Below are 19,985 nucleotides of genomic sequence, written 5' to 3'. Positions count from 1 at the left end.
TAATGCACATAATTCAAAGCTAAAAATTAGTCTGAGTTCAATACTGTGTGAAGGCCACAAGTTCTCTGTATTTTTGACAATAATATCATCAAACTCAAAAGGAGAGATAAGTAGCCTTTTCCTTGTTGTACATATTTCCTTAAGAAGCAAATAAAACCCTCCTTTAGAACTAGTTTCCCCTTGTGGGTTTTTCTAGGGTCATTAGATGAAAAATAACTGTGTACAACTGTGCAAAATTTTATGTGTTTGTGCTTGCATTTATTTCTCTTATCAGCTAGAAAGTCAAATTTTAGAAGTAGTACTAAATGTTTCAAGAAAAAATTGCATAAAATTTATATCAGCTAATTGTTTGGGACTGTGGGAATTAACCTCATGCAAAATAACTTGAAATTGGGTTTGGGCTACAACAGGTCATAATTTTCTATAGAGGTGTCATGGATCTTGACCTGGATTTGGTTTTGGGCACTGGTTTTGACAGCGGCCTTTGAATTGAACCAGTTCGTGACCTGCTCCTGAAAGGTTTACTGTGGACTTTTCTTTGACTGACATTTGGGCTTTAACTTGGTGACCTAGTGCGGCTATGATTACGAGAAAAACTCCGACTATTGCTCCTTGACATGCTTTATATCTTGCTGAGATGTCGATGAAGGTAGTCCATTGATAATAACTTTATAGTCACAATGTCTTTGCAGGCTGCTATTACGTTTGCTAACTTCACTACTAAAGCTACTATAATGAACCACAAATAATGCTCCTCTCCCACCATCGGCAAGTTCAACCCGCAGACGATGGCCGTCAATATCATATCCACCACGACCTCGAATGGCATCCTCTCCATCACGTGCATTTTTAAACTCAATGAAACAATAGCCAGACGGTGAAACAAGCTTCTTTCTGGTGTGCATGGCGTACAGCAAATGGAGTTCTGCAAGATTCTTGTCACTCTCCTCGCAACCTCTCCCCACTATGCAGTCTTGTGGGGTGGGTGTCCTTTTACCTATGCCACACTATTATGCTTCTGTGCTGTTCAACGCACTCCTCTATGTTTGGAGTGGCCTAGAATTCTGTCATGGCGTCGCATGTCATGCGCCTTATAGTCCACGAGATTGTGATGCGATTTAACCCTGTCACCAAATTTGCGCTGTGAATTAAAAACACCCATGCTATATTCTCCAATGAACCCATAAAAAAATGCTAACCATGAAAATGCCTCGTACTCTGATCTTAAAGCCGAAAGAATTGCTCTGCTCGTTTTCCTTCTCTCCCTTCGCCCTTTTCACGAAACTAAATATTAAATAATAACAGTTAACATAACCCCACAACAATAAAATAATTGTTGTCGGGGAAAATTTTTGGCAGAAATTCGATCTTGAAGTCTCAACTCCCAAGACATTCCACTAGTCAGTACAATATTTACACCCGCTATGTCTTTTAGTAAAATCCCTATGGCCACCACAACCATCTTAGCGGCCTCTCTTTGCACATAGAAAACTCTACAAGAGCCCGAGAACAAGAAGAAGCCTCTGGAAACACAGAAGTAACCACTAGACCACCAGGGAGCTAGCCGCCATCAAAATTTCTTTGTTAAGTACCAGGAACCCAAAAAATTTCCAGCTTAGAAGTTAATAATTTCGTGTTCTTCCCGAAGTTTTAGACTAGCTAGGTCCACAACCTCCATCTGACCACAAGTTCATCCACTTTGGCTTCTATCTATTGCTACTCCCGCTTGACTAAAGAGGGAAACCAAGATTTTCTCGGCTGGTGCAAATTTGTTGGGACAAAATTTACCTTCTGGCCAGGAGGGCCAACAAAAGAAACATGGTTGCAAAAATATAACATAAAAGCATCTACGAACAACAAACTATCTAAACTACACCACTGTTGCAAATAAAAGAGAAACTGCTGCAAATAAAAGGGAGTAGCTAGAATCCAGAATCTTCATTTCATTAACATGACCAAAACTTACATAATATGCAGGTCCTCCTTGCCATGGCGGCAGGGAGGCGCTCTGTCTCCCAACTCTTCTCACAGTCCCAAAACCCTCGTATGCAACTCTCTAAGAGAGAGAAGACTCTAATCCTGACACAAACCCCAACCCTAATTCCAAAAAACCCTATTATAAAATGAGAAGGGAATATTTTAAGATAAATATCCTAATTGCTTTTCCCTCTATAACAAATTCATTTGCATTTCATTTATGTTTCATTTTCTTCACATGTACATTTAACCTATCAATTACATTTCATCTTCTAATTAAACCCAAGTCTCACTTGGATCCCAATGCTTACTACCCCAAATTTACTCCTTTCTTATAATCAAGCTTAAGTGACCCCCCCTCGAAAAAAAATAAAAAGATAAATTCAAACTGAATGCGTGTCAAATTGATTTTTTGTCCCAAAATTGTTCCTTACCCTTGTAAGGGTTGTAAAGGTTAATCAAAGATAGGTCAAGGTCCAACTCCTTGCTATATACCATCGTTTAAAACTCCAAGTATATTGCAAAACAAATCTAAAGTGAGAGATTCTTATTCAAGTTGGTAATAATGCCCCTTGATATAACTTTCTCAAGTTAGAAATAATAGGCTCACAAGGTGCCATTGATTTTTATGTCTAACACCACATCCAGATGTAACATCTTAACTAAACACTAAAGGGATAACTTTCTCACCCTCCCTCTTAGGCCTCTCACTTTAAGTTATAGGATCCTCATCAAGGCATTGCCTTGGGGGAATTTCATACTCTAAGGACCCTTGATATCACATGCTGTCAACCTTGGTTTATTTCCAAGAAGATTTTCCTTGGGCAAGGTTAAGTGTAGACTTGCGACCCACTTTTGTGGACCTAAATCCTTTGGCTGTTAAAAACCTATCCCCCCCATAACTCCTGCGATTTGTGTGGAGGATCTAGGGTGAAGGAGGTATAAGTCTCTTCTACTGGATGTTGAAGGAGACCTTGGGTTACAAGGTTGGGGCAAATCCAGACTTTGAATAGGAAAGGGATCCAAATCTCTAAATAGTCCAATAGAAAATGTGTCACCATTAACTCCATTGACTTACTCGATGCGAGCTCCCTAGGGAGGGTAGAGAGGAATGGCTCGAGCACTGTGAACATGGACTTGATCCTACCTTACTTTGACTTGGAAAAGAAGTAGGAGGGTGAGAACTTGCCCTTACTAGATGAGTGTGGAGAAGAGGAAACCTTTTGACACATCACCTTTTAGCTTGTTCCATTATGAGTTCGAAAGTCCTAAAATGTCAAAAAGGTTGGGTTGATGTAGGGATTTTTGGTCCCTCTATTGGAAACCCACAATAACGAGTATAGAAATATCATCCACAATTAACTTGGCTGCCTTCTCTTTTACAAAAGGAATGAGGTTTATATTGGCCTTATTTGTTTCTTTTGCGAGAGAAGAGTTACTCATAATGTCTTTTGGCAATTGCCCATCGCAACATCCCAAGTCTTGACCAACTATCTTTGCCTCCTTCCTTTCTCAAAATCTCTTTTGGAAGGCCTAGTCATAGTCTCCAAAAATATGATCCACCCTATGAGTCTATGACACTATGAACATTTGAAGGGAATATTAACGTAATCCAAAATTTGCATGTAGGACCTATCACCCATAACGATGTTGAATGGCTCAAACAAACCTTGTTGCACATCCAAATGCACTAAAATGCGGGCCATCGAGTGTACTTTGCTTGACATATAACTTCTATCTAGAACTATGAAAGTTCCCGAGGAATCCTTGATAGCTCTTAGTCCCACATTCGATCAAAACTCTAAAGGAAGATTTAGGAGCTTGACCTATGTTGTAGGATAACTAGTTTCAATAACCTCTTGCCTAAGTTGCATGAAACATTGAAACATCTGGAAGTTTCCGAAACGGGTACGACTAGAAATGCGGCCCCTAGAAAATGGAAATGTTGTCTAAAATGTCATATATATATATAATATTATTAGAATATTAGTATAATTATATAATCATTAATTTAATTAAATGTAAGATAATTGTGAATGTGTTAACTCCTTTAGAGATTAGTGGGTCCACACTGTCGTGGAGGATTCCCATCATCTGATTGTAACCTTCTACAACTGCTAGTGCTTTTTTGTCAAATCAGACAATAAGGAAAAAGGCAGGGTTGATTCCTTGTGCCAATTCATTCATCCCGTGAAGTGAAAGAAAAGAAAAGCAGGGTTGATTCCCTGTGCCAATTCATTCCTCCTGTGAAGTGAATATAAATACGAGCCTTTGCATCAATCTTCCAACATTTATAGGAATATTTTAGTTTATGGCAAAGGCAATTTGCATTGTTTTTCAACAAATCTCTAATTAAAAACCGACAACGTAACTACTAATTGCATATATCGCTTGAGCAAACTTGAAAAATTTAACCCCAAAAAAGCCAAAGCGCAATGGATTTCGACTAAAATGGCCTTGAAATGTTGCTAGTTGTACGGTACGACTAGTGGCATTTCGGGGCCGTTTCGACCATGTTTCGGCGTTTTGCCATGTTTCGGTATCGGTACAGCGCTTGGCTAGGCGTTTTGTGTAACATAGCCTCTTGCGTGTTGAATAATGGATGCCAATATTTGATTGAGAGAAGACTCCAGTCCACACTGAAAGGACCCTCGTATTTTTTCACTAGTTAGTAGATGGGTGAGAGGGCCATAACCCACAAAGGATGACCACTCACTTTGAATCCAAGTACTCAAATTGGGCATCGAAACCCTTTGGCCACTGAAATTCTCGGCCACTGTTTGACAATCCAGATTCACGATTTGGCTAACTTGTAGATCTTCCCCAACTAGTAACAAATACCACCACCTTTAGACTTCACAAGTTACAACTTTCTTCCTTTTATGATTGCTTGCTTCACCAGAGTTTTTGAACGCGGGCCCCTGCAACTCATTAAATTCTAACCTTCCATCAATAAACCCTAAAGACTTCATTTGATAGGGGAAATGATCCTTTTGTAATGGTGGGGGGAAGCTGTTAAGACATAAGTTGGTGGGTTGCTTTGTAGTGACATCACCTCTCAACTCTACTAAACCTCTTATAGAATTCATAACCAACATGGTGGTAATAGGCTCATCAATGCCCTGATTGAGATCAACCAACTCTTTTTCGGATCTGCTCTATAAAATGGAAAGGAAAATGCCAAAGTTCCCTCTTTCGACTCTATAGTTCATAAGGGTATGTGGGAATTTGGAAAGCTTGTAGTCTTGTTTAATGACTTAACCCTATTTGGGAGATCTCTTTGCAAATCAAATAAATTTTTCTTTCATTATAGTTCACCTTTCTACAATGTTGCTTATTTATGGCTACTTAAACTTTAAATTTTAATATATATTTTTCCTTTCTTAGACTATGTTTGTATACATGCTCTTTTGTGACTTGTTAACCTAATTCCACATACGTCCTAACACATAATAAATATTAGAATTTAGTCAATCATGTAGGAAAATTTTCTTGGTTTTTGTTTGAGAATCATTTAGGCACTTAGTACTTTACAGTTTTTATGCTTAGTTGGAACACTGTAGTTATACCACTATAGTTAACAAATTTGGCTGCATTAGGCCAAATGAGATGGAAATTTGATGGTACGATTCATGGGGTGAACTATTCGATTTAATTCAGTTTTCCCAATGATGTTATCTTTACAATGGGTGTGTTGCTCTTGTTTTCATGCTAGAAATAATCTTCGTAGAACTGTTATGGCTGCCTATAAGAAATCGCTCCCACTGATGAAGTATTAATTGCTCCGAGCTTCTCTTGTTTTTGAGGAATAACTTTCCTATCTCTAGGCCCCATGGGATCTCATATTTTTGCGTTCTTGAAATCGTCTCTTGAATCTTTGTAGCACTCTCATGGATTCTTCCATGAGATATCTCTGCGTGGCCTTTCATTGAACTTGCCTAGTGTTAATTTTTTCAATACCAGATTTGATTTAAAATACTCATCAATTTATTTTATACCTAGAAATTGAATTCATTCCAGCAAATTATTTTATTTGAAAATTGTTGAATGAAAAATATATTAGCATTTAACTCAAACAATTGTAGCGAAAATTCTATAGAAAATTAGTCACAAAACATAGTATAATTTTGCCCCCAAAATTCTCCTTCAGTTTTCCATTACTACGGAAAATTAGGGCTCCCTTAATAAGGAAAGTGACTCTTAGAGCATACATAGAAAATACAACACAATAGAACTTGGATTTTCGATCCCCTGGAAATTTCGGCCTCTTGACGAATTCGGCCCATTGGAAATTCTTGGCCCTAGAAATAACTAGGCCTCCACTTGTAAATTTGACCTCCTCTTCCTCAACCTGTATGGCCCCTTGTGCACTGGATAAAATCGCTTCTCTCCTCTTGTGCAAACCTTGGCTGGAATACTCAGCCGTTCACCAATTTCAGCCTCTCGAAGTCTTGGCTTCCTCTCTCCACAAACTCGGCCTTCTCAAATGCTTGTCCGAAAATCACCTCGTTGCACACCTTTTTCTTTTCTTTAGTTCTGAGTTTCTCCCTATTGAGAAAATTGCTCTCCCAAGCATTCAATGTGTCTTCCTTCTCTCTCTTAGGTTTCTTATATAATTTTCATTAAGCCAATCAATCTCCCTAATCTTCTAAATGATGAGTGGCTAGGATTAGATCCTAAGCCTAACTTGATCAACGCTAGAGTTTAGATCTAATTTACTAAAATGAATTAATTCTTTTTTATTATTAGAAGATTTGGCTTAATAGCCAACGTTAATTAATTAATCAATCATTGTGCTTTTCCTAAATTAAACTTAGGAAATAAATCATATAAGTCACTTGCTCAACACAAGCAATTACCTAAAGAGGCTTTTGGACATCTTCTGCATGCTTGACACCTAGCCTATGTAGAAGCATTTCTCTGAGTTATCAACATTAACAACGCCTCCTAGCAAGGAAGGTATTTTGCGCTGCCTCCATCTTATCTTTGTAGAAGATAAACTTCCCACTCACTAAAGGCTTGGTGAGAATGTCTGCAACGTGCTCATCTATAGAGATATATTGAAGCTTTATTGCTCCCCTTTTGACCCTGTCTTTGATGAAGTGTTACCTGATCTCTATATGTTTGGACTTGTAATAAAGCAGTGGATTCTCCGAGAGTTTGATGCAACTCTGATCATCACAGTGAATCGTACTGGGATCCAACTCTAGATCAATTAATCCTGTGAAGCCAAATAGCCTCATAACTCACCAAATTCATTGCTATGTACTCAACATTTGTTGAACCAAGTGCCATTGAACTCTGCTTTTTGCTAAATCGTGAAATCATTGTTGATCCCAAGCTGAAGCAAGCAGCCTGAGGTGCTTTTCCTGTCCACTGCACTCCCAACCCAATCTGTGTTGTATAGCCTTGCAACTACACTCCACCACTTTGACATATCGTAGCCTATGCTCCATTGTACCTCGCAAGTACCTAAGCACATGCTTGCTTCCACCCAATGCACCCTTGTTGGCTCCACCATAAAATGGCTCAGGTTATTCACAACAAAGCATCTATTTGGCCTAGTGTTGACTAGATATATCAATTAACCTATCAATTGCCTATATAATGTGGGATCCACCAACTTTGACTCAAGCATTTAGCTTCTTTAGATTGGTGATCATAGGTGTAAACATAGGCCTGCAATCCATTGTCTCGAATCTCCTCAAGTTATCAACTGCATATTTTCCCTATCCCAAGAAAATCTCACCTATTTGTAGCTACACCTACAATCCCAAAAAATAGTGCATTGTGCCGATGTTCTTCATCTCAAACTTCAAAGAAAGATCTCGTTTGCACATCTTTATGAGCTTCTTTGACCCTATGAGAAAGAGGTCATCCACATAAAGAACCAAGATGAGTGGATCATTGCCAACTAGTACATAATATAGGTTGGGATCTGCCTTACTCTTGGTGAGGCCCACACTTAGCAGATACCCATCAATCCTCAAGTACCATGCCCTTGTTGCTTGCTTGAGTCCATAAAGTGACTTCTTTAACCTGCATACATGAGAATGTCTCCCATGCACCTCAAAACCTTGCGGTTGCTCAATGTACACCTCTTCCTCAATCTCTGCATTAAGGAAGGTTGTCTTCACATCCATCTGATGTGTCCTCCAACCCATATTTGAAGCAATAAATATAACAACCTTGATAGAAGTATTCCTAGTGACTTGGGTAAATGTCCCCTCTTATTCCACTCCCTCCTTTTAGGAGAACACTCTCGCCACATACCTAACCTCATGCTTCTCAATACTTCATCCATAACACTCTTGATCTCGAACATCCATCTCAAACTAACCATTGATTTCCCCTGTGGCGTAAGCACAATGTCCCATGCATTATTTTTCATGATGGAGGCATACTCTTCCATCATGGCATCCTTTCAAACCTACTGGCCTGCTGCCTCCTCATAAATGTTAGGTTCATTATCAATGATGTCGCTCATGAGCGCCATATAACTAGGAAACTATCTTGGTGTTTTGCTCTCCCTAAAGGTACTCTTAGGAGCCTCCAGATGCTCCTTAGCATCTTTTAGTGTTTTCTCAAGGCATCTCGAACTCCTCTTGACAGATGTAGAAGGAGCCCCCAACTTCTCCTCCTGATATGAAGATTGAGTCTGCGTTGCTAGTGTTGTTGGTCTCTCCTTAACCTTTGGAGCGTCTCACTCGTTATTCTCTGTGATTACTAGTAAGGGTTCATGTGACTTTTTAAAGGCTCGACTCTCCTTGAAATTGACATCCCTTCAAACCACAGTCTTCCCCTCTGATGGAATGTACACCCTATATGCCTTCGAAGTTTCGCTGTACCCCACAAAGATGCCCTTATGTGTTGAGGGCTCCAACTTTGTCCTATTCTCTGAAGCTACATGGATATATACCGGACATCTGAAGATACAAAAATGCCCCATCTCTTGTTTCACCCTTGTGAATGCCTCCTCATGAGTCTTGTTCTCCAAGACCTTGTGAGGACTCCTGCTTTAAATGCATGCTGCCCTATTCCAAGCTTCTGTTGAAAGAAACATGTGTACATCTTGGTCATGGATGATAGCCTTGGCAGTGCCGATGATGGCCCTGTTTTTCCTCTCTACAACCCCATTTTGCCAAGTGTTGTAAGGCACTGTCAAGTCCTTGATTCTCGCCTCCTAGAAATTATTGAAGTCATTAGAGGTATACTCGGCCTCATTGTCTAACCTTAGAACTTTGACCTTCCTTTATTTTCGATTCAATGAGAGCTTTAAACTCTTGAAACTAACTAAAGACCTCATCCTTGGTCTTCGTCAAGTAGATCCACATCCTGTTAGAGAAGTCGTCTATGAAGGTCCCATAGTAAATATAACCATTCAATGATGAAACTAACATGGGACCACACAGATGTGAATGTACCAGATCCAATATGCCCTTGGACCCATTGTCGTTGCCATGAGAGGTTGTCTTGGCATACTTTCTAAGTGCACAACCCTTGCACATTCCCTGTTGCTCTATACTGAACTTTGCAAGACCAATGACCATCTCCCTCAAACAGGTAAAGCTTTGTACATGTTAACCCCTCAACATGTACAAATTCCCTTCTCTGGTCCCAATCACTTGATCTATGCTTGAACTAGAAGATCTCGGCCTGACAAGTGCTTGTCCATCTCGGAAGAAAACCTTGTACTCCTTTCCCTTCATGGCTGATATTGCTAGAAGGTTCTTAGTCAACCCTCGAACATACAATACCTTTGTCACCTCCAAAGGATTTCTTGACTCTAGCTGAAACCAAGTAGTCCCAGCCTCCTCTACTGCACACTTGACATTATTTCCAAGCTCCAAATGTAGCTCTGATTGTCGCTCTGAAATATTATTGAACAACTCTCGTTATCCCATCATATGATGAGAAACACCACTATACATGAACTATGCACCCTTGGCTATGGTGCTAAAAAGACAAAACACCAACAAGAACTCCTCCTTGAACATGGTGGCAAATTCAATAATCTATGAATTTGCGGAAGCTACAAGTTGTGCCTTCTTCTTTCCCTTCTTGTTTGGACATTGACTGGCATAGTAGCCAAACTTTTGACATTCAAAGCATTGAACTTTGCTCATGTCCTTCGTCTTCCCATCTTGTGAAGTAGCTTCCCCACTTGCATTCCTCTTAGGCTTCCCTTTGCCCTTGCTTTATTGACAAGGGCAATGTTCTCATTGTCACTTTTTTGCTGGCCACCATGTAGAGATTCCTCTCGAATCTCTACTTGAATGAAGTCATCCTACATCCTATCCTAGTCTAGAAGCTTCTCCCATGCCACAATACCTTTAATGAAGGGAGCCCATGGTGTTGTGAATCCATTCAGGGCTGTCTTTACCAACTCCTTATTTGACATGGCCTCCCCAACTACAACCAACCCATCACAAACCTGTGTGATCTTGGTGAGATAAGACGCTACCGTATCTGACCTGGATGTCTTGGTGCTCTTGAGCTTTTCCCTAAACACCTTTCTTTGTTGTGATTTTCACTTTGGTACAATTTAGTTAGAGCCTCCCACATTTCCCTAGCTAATTTTTCTTTGAAATATGAGGGATGACATCATCTTTCACCCCATTTAGAATGATTCTCTTGGATTTTACGCCATTTTGGTTATGTGTGGCCAATTGTGTAGCATTAGTAGGAGGGGTAAATTGCTGATTTGCAAACTCCTAGATCCCATTATCCATCAACACTAATGCTATCCTCTCCTCTTCCAAGCACTGTAGTTGGATGCACCCTCTAAGCGGTCTTCAAACCTCAACCCTATTACAACCATTTTCACAACTTCCAAATCAAATACTCAAGCCCTAGGAAAAATATAACGATTGGAAAATAATTCTTTAGTTGAAACCCTTTTAACAAAATTGATCATCCTTCTCCTTATAGTTTTATTGTTGCTCTGACACCATGTTAACTTTTTCAATACCAGATTTCATCTAATATTCATATAATTTATTTTATATCTAGAAATTAAATTCACCAGAGTAAACTATTTTTCTTGAAAATTATTGAATAAAAAATATACTTGCATTTAACTTAAATAATTGCAATTGAAATTCAATAGAAAATCAGTCACAAAACACAACAAAAATTTGCCCAACAATTTCTCCTTCACTTTTCTATTACTTAGGAAAATTAGGGCTCGCCTAACAGGGAAAATGACCCTCAAATAATACATAGAAAATACAATGCAATAAAACCTAGATTTTTGGTCCCTTGGAAATTTTGGCCTTTTGAATAATTACGCCCATTGGAAACGCTCGAGCTTGGAAATAACTTGGCCTCCACTTGTAAATTTGATCTCCTCTTCTCAACCTATATGGCCCCTTGAACAATAGAGAAAATACCTCTCTCCTCTTGTGCAAACCCTGGCTGGAAAACTCAGCCCTTCACCAATTTTAGCCTCTCCAAGTCTCCGCCTCCTCTCTCCACAAACTCGGCCTCCTTGAATCTTGTCTTTGGAAATTACAACATTGACACCTTTCTATTCTCTTCAATGGAGTGTCTCGCTTTCTTCAGAAAATTGCTCGCCCAAGCATTCAATGTGTCTTCCTCCTCTCCCGTAGGCTTCTTTTATAATTTTTGTTAAGCCAAATCCCTAACGATAGTCTCCTAAGTGATGAGTGGCTAGGATTAGATCCTAAGCCTCACTTGAGATCAATAGTAGAGATTAAATCTAATTCACTAAAATGAATTAAATTCATTTTTATTAGAAACCTTAGCTTAATAGCCAACATTAATTAATTAATTAATGTGCTTTTCTTAAATTAAGCTTAGGAAATAAATCATAAAAGTCACTTGCTCAACATAAGCAAGTGTGAAAATTTCTGACATGAAATTATACTGCAATAACTGATTTATTTCTCCTACTTATTTTTCACAATAAGTTGTTTACAAAACCCTTTAGCAAACATTAAAATAAATTCTACTGCAGTTATCACATAATAGCATATAGAGAAAAATAACAGTGATATACAAGCACAAGAATCAATCACATCAACATAGTTATTTTTGGAAAATTGTCCCCGGAAAAACTCAATGCGGGAAAACCAGTGCAACAGATGAGGGTTTATTTATTATTCTTCAGTGACAATCTCTTTACAAGGAATAATTTTGCAGTACATAGAGAGACTTTCAATAAAACGCTTGAGATAATTTTCCTCCTTAGCTAGGAGAAATTCTGACACCACAAAGACCCTTTATCCTTCACTGCATCACCCCTGCATCATCTGCGTGAGGACTGCATCATCTCTGCGTCATCTGCGTGAGGACTGCGTGAGATCTCGTCCTTGCCCGCGCTGTCTCTCAGAGCTCTCCCTTTGCGCTGTTTCCCTGAGGCACTGCGTCACCTCCTCCTCAGTCTTTGACTTATGCTGAAATTCTCCTCTTCCTTCACCCAACAACTCTCCCTCTGAAATCTAACTCTTTCTCCTTGAGAATCGATTTCACTTAGGTTACTGAGTATTTTCCCGGTGTATCTCCAAATGACTCTCAAGTCTTTTCTTATACTTTTCCTGTTGATGAATCAACGGTCGAGATTAAGTCTCTAATCAACGGATAAGATTAAAACAGACTTGATCCTCGTCTCTTATAAGCTTCTCACCCATATCTTTTTTTTATTTTTTATTTTTTATTTTTTAATTTTTTTGCGTAAAGACTATTTCTATTAAAAAAAGAGAAAAAATATGTACAAAGAGGTCAAGACCTCAGAGGGGGGCTGAAGCCAGCCCTCAACCAGAGATTCTGATACATACAGATCCTTTTAACCGCCCTTCCAGGATTGAGAGACCTTGAAACATGATTTATAAGTCCCTGACAGACAAGAAAGTAAACCAGTTCTGTGTCTAACACTACAGTACTATCGCCGACTATGGCTTTGCTGATAAACATTCTGTCATAACCGCCATATACAAAATTAAAGCAAAAACAAGGCTTGCTGAGCCATGACTTGTTACTGTTCATAAGACTATATTGGCTCGCACCGATACAAAAACAAGAACTGAAGCAAGAACAGAGTTGACAATATCCAGAGACGCATAACATAAAAAGAAACAGATCAGAGGCGAGAATGCCATCAGTAGGCATTGAACCAAATTCATTAAACATGTTTAGGAGAGTCGAGAGCATCCTTATCCACCTGGCTAGGAGAGCCAATCCACGTGACGACCGCATTATCTGCATCTCCCGTGACACCACCATCTGGAGGAATCACCAAATTCAAAATGCTGCCTGGAGGATGTACCGGCTCACATGCAAGCACATTGCGCTGAGTAGAGTTTGCCGGAGGTTGAGGAGCTTCAGGCACATTTCCTTCTTCCTGCATGTTGTCACCATTGAACATGATCCCAGCCACCTCCCCCTGAAGGACACTATCATCCTGAGACTGAGACATGGTGGTGTGGGCCGAGCTGCTAGGCTTATCCTCCTCCTCATCAAGGATTACAGTGATACTGGCTGACAGAACAGGCTTATTGAGCCTGCTATGGAATTTGAAGTGGGTTGTTTGAAAGGAGTTGTGCGGGAGAGGCCTGGCATGACCAGAAGGCGGAGAGGACGGGGAGGCAGAAGCGAGAGGGACAATGTTCTGGGGAGCAGATTGAGAGGCACGACCTCGATTGCCAGTGGTGCCTCCACGGCGAGAGACTCCACGACGACGAACCATTTCCAAATTAACAGAGAGACCAGGGAAGGGAAATTGGCAGAACCAAAGGGGAAAGGGCCGAGCGCAGGCAGACCAGGCTAGACTTAGAAACCAGATGAGCTTCCAAGCAGCCTGAACGAAGCAGGGGTGCGGGAAGAATAGCGGGCGGAAGTAGAAAGAGCCGAGGAGGGCAATTGCATAAACCAGAGACCAGGCCATGGATAAATCGCCGCGCACAGTCTCTCGAGCCGAGCGCGCATTCAATACCAAATGCGTGACCATTATTCTGTACCCTGGCGAATTCATATCGAATGCTGTGGGATTGTGGGATCCGCGTCCGCGAGCCAAGTGCAGGGACAGCTGCCGGCGAGGAGTAAATCCTCATAAATGTTCTGCAGTGACACCCGCATCCGGGTCTCACCCATATCTTTATTAATACCCATTAATATTTTTATTTTCCTAAGTTTAGACTTGGGAGCCCATAAAAAATAATAATTATTTTAATAAGTCCTCATCTGGGTGGAATTTCTCCAAACGATTTCTGGGTCTTGGAGATCTCGTGTTCTAGCCCCTCCACAAAATTTCAGAGCTAGAGCACATCCGATGCTACTCAAAATCAATAGGAAGTACCTAAAGAGGCTTTTGGACATCTTCTGCATGCTTGAATCCTAGCCTTTACAGAAGCACCTGTCTGAGCTATCAACATCAATACTTAGGAAGATAGGGCCAAAATGTGGATAGATAGTCAAAATGCAAAAAATTTTCGCTTTTGCTGCTGCTGAAGCCTCATGGTAAATATGATAAAAGAAATAATAGTGACTAATGTATTCATGGTGAATTGACATGCATTCATGAAGAGACAACTAGTGGAATTGCATAGCCACCTCAGGGTGTGAGGAGATAATGATAACAATGAAAGAGAATTGCAGAGATGTTCTTGGTTGTGTCATTGATATTGACACTATTATTTTGGCAAATTATATTTGTGAAATTTTTTTTATTCGAATTGAAATTTTTTCTCATTTGAATTTTTTTCATACCACACTAAATTTGAATTGTAATCTGAATTCGAACTTGGTAACTATATGTACCACAGATTAACTTGAGTTTTCACTATAACAGGTTCACTTGTAAGTCATTCACTACTTCTATGGACAACTGCAACAATTTGTAGTAATAAATGCAATAAATATTCTGCTTGATTCTTTTATTTCTTGGAACATTGAAATTATTTAACTTTGCCCTAACTGAGCAAACCTTCTTACGACCTTTTATTTTGAAGGCAGGGTTCATTCTTTTAGGCCTTTGTCATCATAGTGGTTTTTTTTTCTTCTTATCTTCTGGATTTTTACGTGAACATTGTCTACGCAAGCCCTTTCTGGGAAACCTTTTTATATTCAGCTTGTATTACTTGTTTTGTCTTTGTTATTGTGCTGATTTCTGTAGTCCATAACCTATTTATTACCACTATAAGATGTATCATGTTTCAATTGATTAGACTGATTATATATTAAGCATCTTGTTTTCAAGGATGAAATAAAAAATGGCACGTGCATTTTGAATTGATAGTTCTGGCAGTTCACTGCATGTGAGAAAACCGAGTTAAGTTATCAGCCTCAAGTCTATTTTGACTCATGAGCATGACTCAAAGTCACAAGTCAAAAGTAAGACAAATTGACTTGATGAGCCTAACTCGGGAGTCTCACAGGGGTTAGCTGTCTATAAAATAATAGAAATAATAAAATAAAGTGCTCATTTTGCCTTTTTTTATTAAATAAATTGATTTTGCAGCAGAGAGCCAACACACTTGTCAACTATCTGGAATCTATTGCTTGTTATTATACGCAGTATCAATTAAGTACTTTGAAACAAGCTATTCTTGATGATTGACAGTATATGGACATTATAACCTTGCCTGTTAATGGAAAGTACAATTTTTTTATTGTAATGTACTTTTTAAGTCCATGATTCGATTACTGGGTGTTTCCCAAGTCCAGGTCAACTCCTCCTTTTGACATCGCTGAGTCATTCTCTGAGTTGGGTTCAATGTAAGGACACAGTCTTTGGCTTAAAGGACTCAAGCTGTTGGAGAGTGGTATTGTTCACTATTCTTGGTATTGTATCCTCGTAAAATTTGGCTATGTACAAGATTAATTTGCCATCTATTCCCTCCTGTTGCAAGAGGGAAGCCATCCTTGATCTCCTTGACCTGCTATTTTGCCTTCCAGCCAGTCCTAAAACTACTATTACTAAGGTTCTTTCTTTCTTTCTTTCTTTCATTATATGTATGATTGAAATTTGACTCGGTGTGGTTGGTCTGACTCTCCAAATTTGCAAATTTGCCATTATTGTCATGTGGACTTGAGTATTGTCTCTCTCTCTCTCTCTCTCTCGACAGGTTCTTGAATGTCCACCTTTCCAGTTTTGAACAAAGTCATTTAGTATTTTGTATCACTGTACCTATACCATGGTTTTATACATATGTTCTGATGTTATACTGATGTAGGTTTCTTTCTTCATATTATTTTTGACATTTCTAGGAGTTGCACTTGCACTCCAACATTATATTCATAGTGGTTGTACTCTTCCACCCCATTTACCTACTTTTGTGGTCATTCGTTTGACATTAATACAATTATCTTATCTTTTGCATATAATGCTTGTCAGGCTCATGGCTGCTCTCAAGTTCTATGTTTCAGGGAAGTTGATCCCCTGCCTGCTCTCCCCCACCCCCCTTGTGCTTTGCTTTTGAAGCTTGCTCCCAAAGGGAGCATTTAAGAAGCATCGTTGGGAATGTGTGCTTCTTGAATGTGTCCTTTTGAGAGCAAATTTAGGGAGTGCGCTCCCTTGCCTAAACAAACGCCAACCTACCCAATGAGGAGCATTGAGGGAGTGCTCAGGGAGTGGTGCTCCTAGAATGCTCCCTAGGTGCTCCCAAGATACTCAAGAGCTTTAAAATTGTTCCTTGAACACTCTCGGGTAGCTTTAAAATCGCTTCTTGAATGCTAGCTGAGCAAACTGGTGCACAAGGGCAAATTTGTTTTTTTTTTCCTTGTTTGTGGGAACCAATTCCAGGTTCCAAAAGGTTGGTCAATGCATGGTTGGAGTTCCATGGTGGATTAAGACGCCCACTCACTCCATTTTCTCTCATTCTATTTCTCATTTCACTTGTTTCACTTGTCTATGCTAGTGTTTTGAGTGGGCTGCTTGTTAGTTGTTGAGGAGCAGATTTGTGGGAGTTTGGAAGGGAGATTGATGCTGCCATTTGTGAGATCTTGGAAGGGAGATTGAAGGCTGCCATAGTTACATTAAACTACCACTGGGGAGATGAAGAAGTAGGCTCTAAGGCTCACTCTTGTTTGTTTTAATATTTTCTCCATTTGTTGTAAAATAGTATATTTTTTATGTTGAATGCTTGAATGTTCTTTTCTACCTCTTTCCCATTTCTCCATCTCCATCATTCAATTGCAGGCATCAAGTGATTCTGAAGAATCAAGAAGCATGATGGTATGTGGTTTCTCCTTTTGGTTCCATTTTTTATTATGATGGTGGTGTTGGGAAATCAAAATACCAGTGATTGGGAGAAAGAGCTAGTAGTAGGCACTGGCACATACCATGGAGAGGAGGAAGAAATGGAAGGGCATGATGATCATGAAATTCACAATGATGATGAACAGAAACATAAAGAGACTTTGAAACTCTTGTGGAAGTATATCACAAAGATTGGGGGATCACAGGTGTTCATAGATCACAGGAAAAGGAAGAGTTTCTGATGGCAAGAGGAAAACTTAGTAGATACTAGATTTATATTCCTTTTCCCAGTTTAGAATTTATACCCTAGAACTTAGTCTTTATTATGGCCTATTTTGTAAATATTGTATAATAGTTTTAGTTTGAACTTTGAACTGTTTACTGTATCTTACAACTCCTTGATAATGAATGCAATGCTTTTTTCAGTTTGTGGTTTATATTATCTGTTACAGTTTGTGATGACAAATGTTATATGTTGAAAGTTGAAGTTTGATATTGTGGTTGATCTTTGATCATTTGACGACTTTGTTATCAATTGAATTTTGCTAGACAATTGATGTTATATGTGTACTAAATGACTGATGCTAAAATGATCATCATTAATCCAGTAGTAAAATCTATTGTTTTATGTTTTCTGCAGCTACTTTGGCATTCTGCAGGTTGTTGTTTGAATATATATATATATATATATATATATATATAGATCAAATGTATTATATAAAAATGCTTTGCTTTTGGAATCTTTTTGAGAATTACGCTTCCTGCTTGTAATCCATGCTCTCAACAACCTTTGATCCATAACCTGCCATGGATATTCCTTTACACAGTTTGTCACAATAGATCTGATAAAAAATAACTAAAATCCAAAATCTATACTATGAGGATTAATTTTCCCTTAGATTTCTGTATTATTAAGTTATTGTGCTCTACATATGCATGCAAAATATAAAAATGCAGAAAATAGAGAACAGAAAAATAATCACTCAAAAAACCATTAATACACAAGATATGACCTGGGAAACTCGAGTCTCTTTCTCTGAATGGAAAATGGTGCAAATGCAATGGAGTAAAAACTGTGGCCTGTGGGCTGCTATAGAACACAAATCCTTTCTGTTATGTCTTCTCTCTATCCACTATTGGACAAAATGCACTAGAATAGAATCAGATCCCTTTTTCTCCAATGGGGTTAAATTTGACCCATTCAACGCTTGATTTGAGTTAAAACTCAACTCTTTTGGGGTCTTCGTCATGGTCACATGGCTAGCCCTTTTCCATGAGTAATGGGGTTGACTAGGCATCCTCTCGAATCATGGTGGACAAAATGGAAATTTCAACTTCTGGGTGGCATAACTTTTGCATAGGTACATTTTTGTGCCGTTGGAAGCTATCTGAATGTAAAACAGCACCAGGGGGTCTGGTGCGAGTGAGTTTTTGGACCCCAAAAAATTTCAGGAAATGCCTCAAACTGGTTCCAGACGTTTTAAAACCCCAATTTGCAAAACTGGAACCTGCCAGTAAAAATGATCATGTGAGCTTATTCTTCCAAATTTTCTACTCTGAAAGCATCAAAATGGATGACAAATAGTGTAATGATCCAATTTGAATCAGCCTTTGTAGGGTTGAAGTACTATTTGAATGCAATGCAAAGACCACTACTCTATTTGCAAGCTTTAATATTGAAAACTCTATTTTCTGTATATTTGATTGATGCTGGAAACTCATTTTATGATTGATTGCCCTGTTATTTATTTGTTTGGAATCATGTTTTCAGGCTGGACTTGCCAGTTTGAGCGTGTCAATTACTCTTGCTAATGTTCTGTTATAAAATGGGGCCTCATGTAGCATTATTGCAGGGTTTTTCATCCAGTGTATATAAATATTATGATTCTGTCATTAGGGTATATATACTTATCCAGTGCTTCTGTTTATTTCAGTGCAGGAAGCAGAAAGACCTCTATTTATGGATGGCAAAGTCCCCGAGTGGACCTTCAGTTAAATTCCTGGTTAACGCTGGTAAGTTGATTCATCATCTAAGTGGCTAAGTAGTGAGTACCCAAATGAACCTTCAGTTGTTGATTTGCCATATGTAATGGAATGATGCAACAATGCCTATGAATTCAGCATCTTTTATCAATCATGAAAAGATGCAAATTCCATTTTTCATTTGCCATAAGCTTTTGTGAACTGCTAAAACCATTTAAGGTTATTATTGTTGTCTCATATTGCCAGCTGAAGAATTTATTATTGTTTTATGCATAGATATTGTTAGTCTATGTCAATTCCAACTGTTAAAGCTATGACGTTTTTGCTTTATTATATGCAGTCCACACAATGGAAGAGCTCAAGTTAACTGGGAACCATCTCAAAGGGTCACGGCCTATTCTCACATTTTCATCAGATTTTGATTTACAACCTCATTGGCAGCTTTTGAAGGAGATTATGACTCAAGTAGGTTATCACAAGTTTGAATGTATTGATTCTTTGCTGTTAAACCATCGAATTGCAAATTGTCATCCACATATTCTAGATGCAAGATTTTCAAAATAAGTTTTAAAAATGTCAACCATTAAAAAAACTAATCATTGGAAGTGGAAGTTGTGACTCGTGAGTGCAAGGAGAACCAGGCATCATTTTGACTCTGCCTTTCAAAAGATAAACCCTTAAATAGTTAGTCAGATAATCTGAAAGATTTAATTTTTTACCAACAGGGTACAATGGAGATAGATGTGAGCTGCATCTTGCCTTCTGTATTGGGGATGGAGTGACCAGCCTATCTGCCTATTATTGACAA

At 38.9% G+C, this 19,985-nt stretch overlaps 1 protein-coding gene across 1 annotated transcript in view; it reads left to right on the top strand.

The window, feature by feature from the left end:
- The window catches only part of LOC149156273 (ribosome biogenesis protein BRX1 homolog 1-like), a 67,325-nt gene that overhangs the window by 28,757 nt on the left and 18,583 nt on the right, over positions 1–19,985 (top strand). Inside the window, exons 3-4 of the mRNA XM_089438056.1 lie at positions 19,129–19,207; positions 19,518–19,642. Coding sequence (XP_089294182.1) covers positions 19,129–19,207; positions 19,518–19,642 — 204 coding nt within the window. The remainder of the gene's footprint in view (positions 1–19,128; positions 19,208–19,517; positions 19,643–19,985) is intronic.

This window comes from Pinus tabuliformis, chromosome 9 (assembly GCF_031772625.1).
Source record: "Pinus tabuliformis cultivar Carrire ecotype Pingquan chromosome 9, CPIR1, whole genome shotgun sequence".
Taxonomy (NCBI): domain Eukaryota; kingdom Viridiplantae; phylum Streptophyta; class Pinopsida; order Pinales; family Pinaceae; genus Pinus; species Pinus tabuliformis.
The sequence above is the reverse complement of the archived record's forward strand: the minus strand, read 5'-3'. Positions and strand labels throughout refer to the sequence as shown.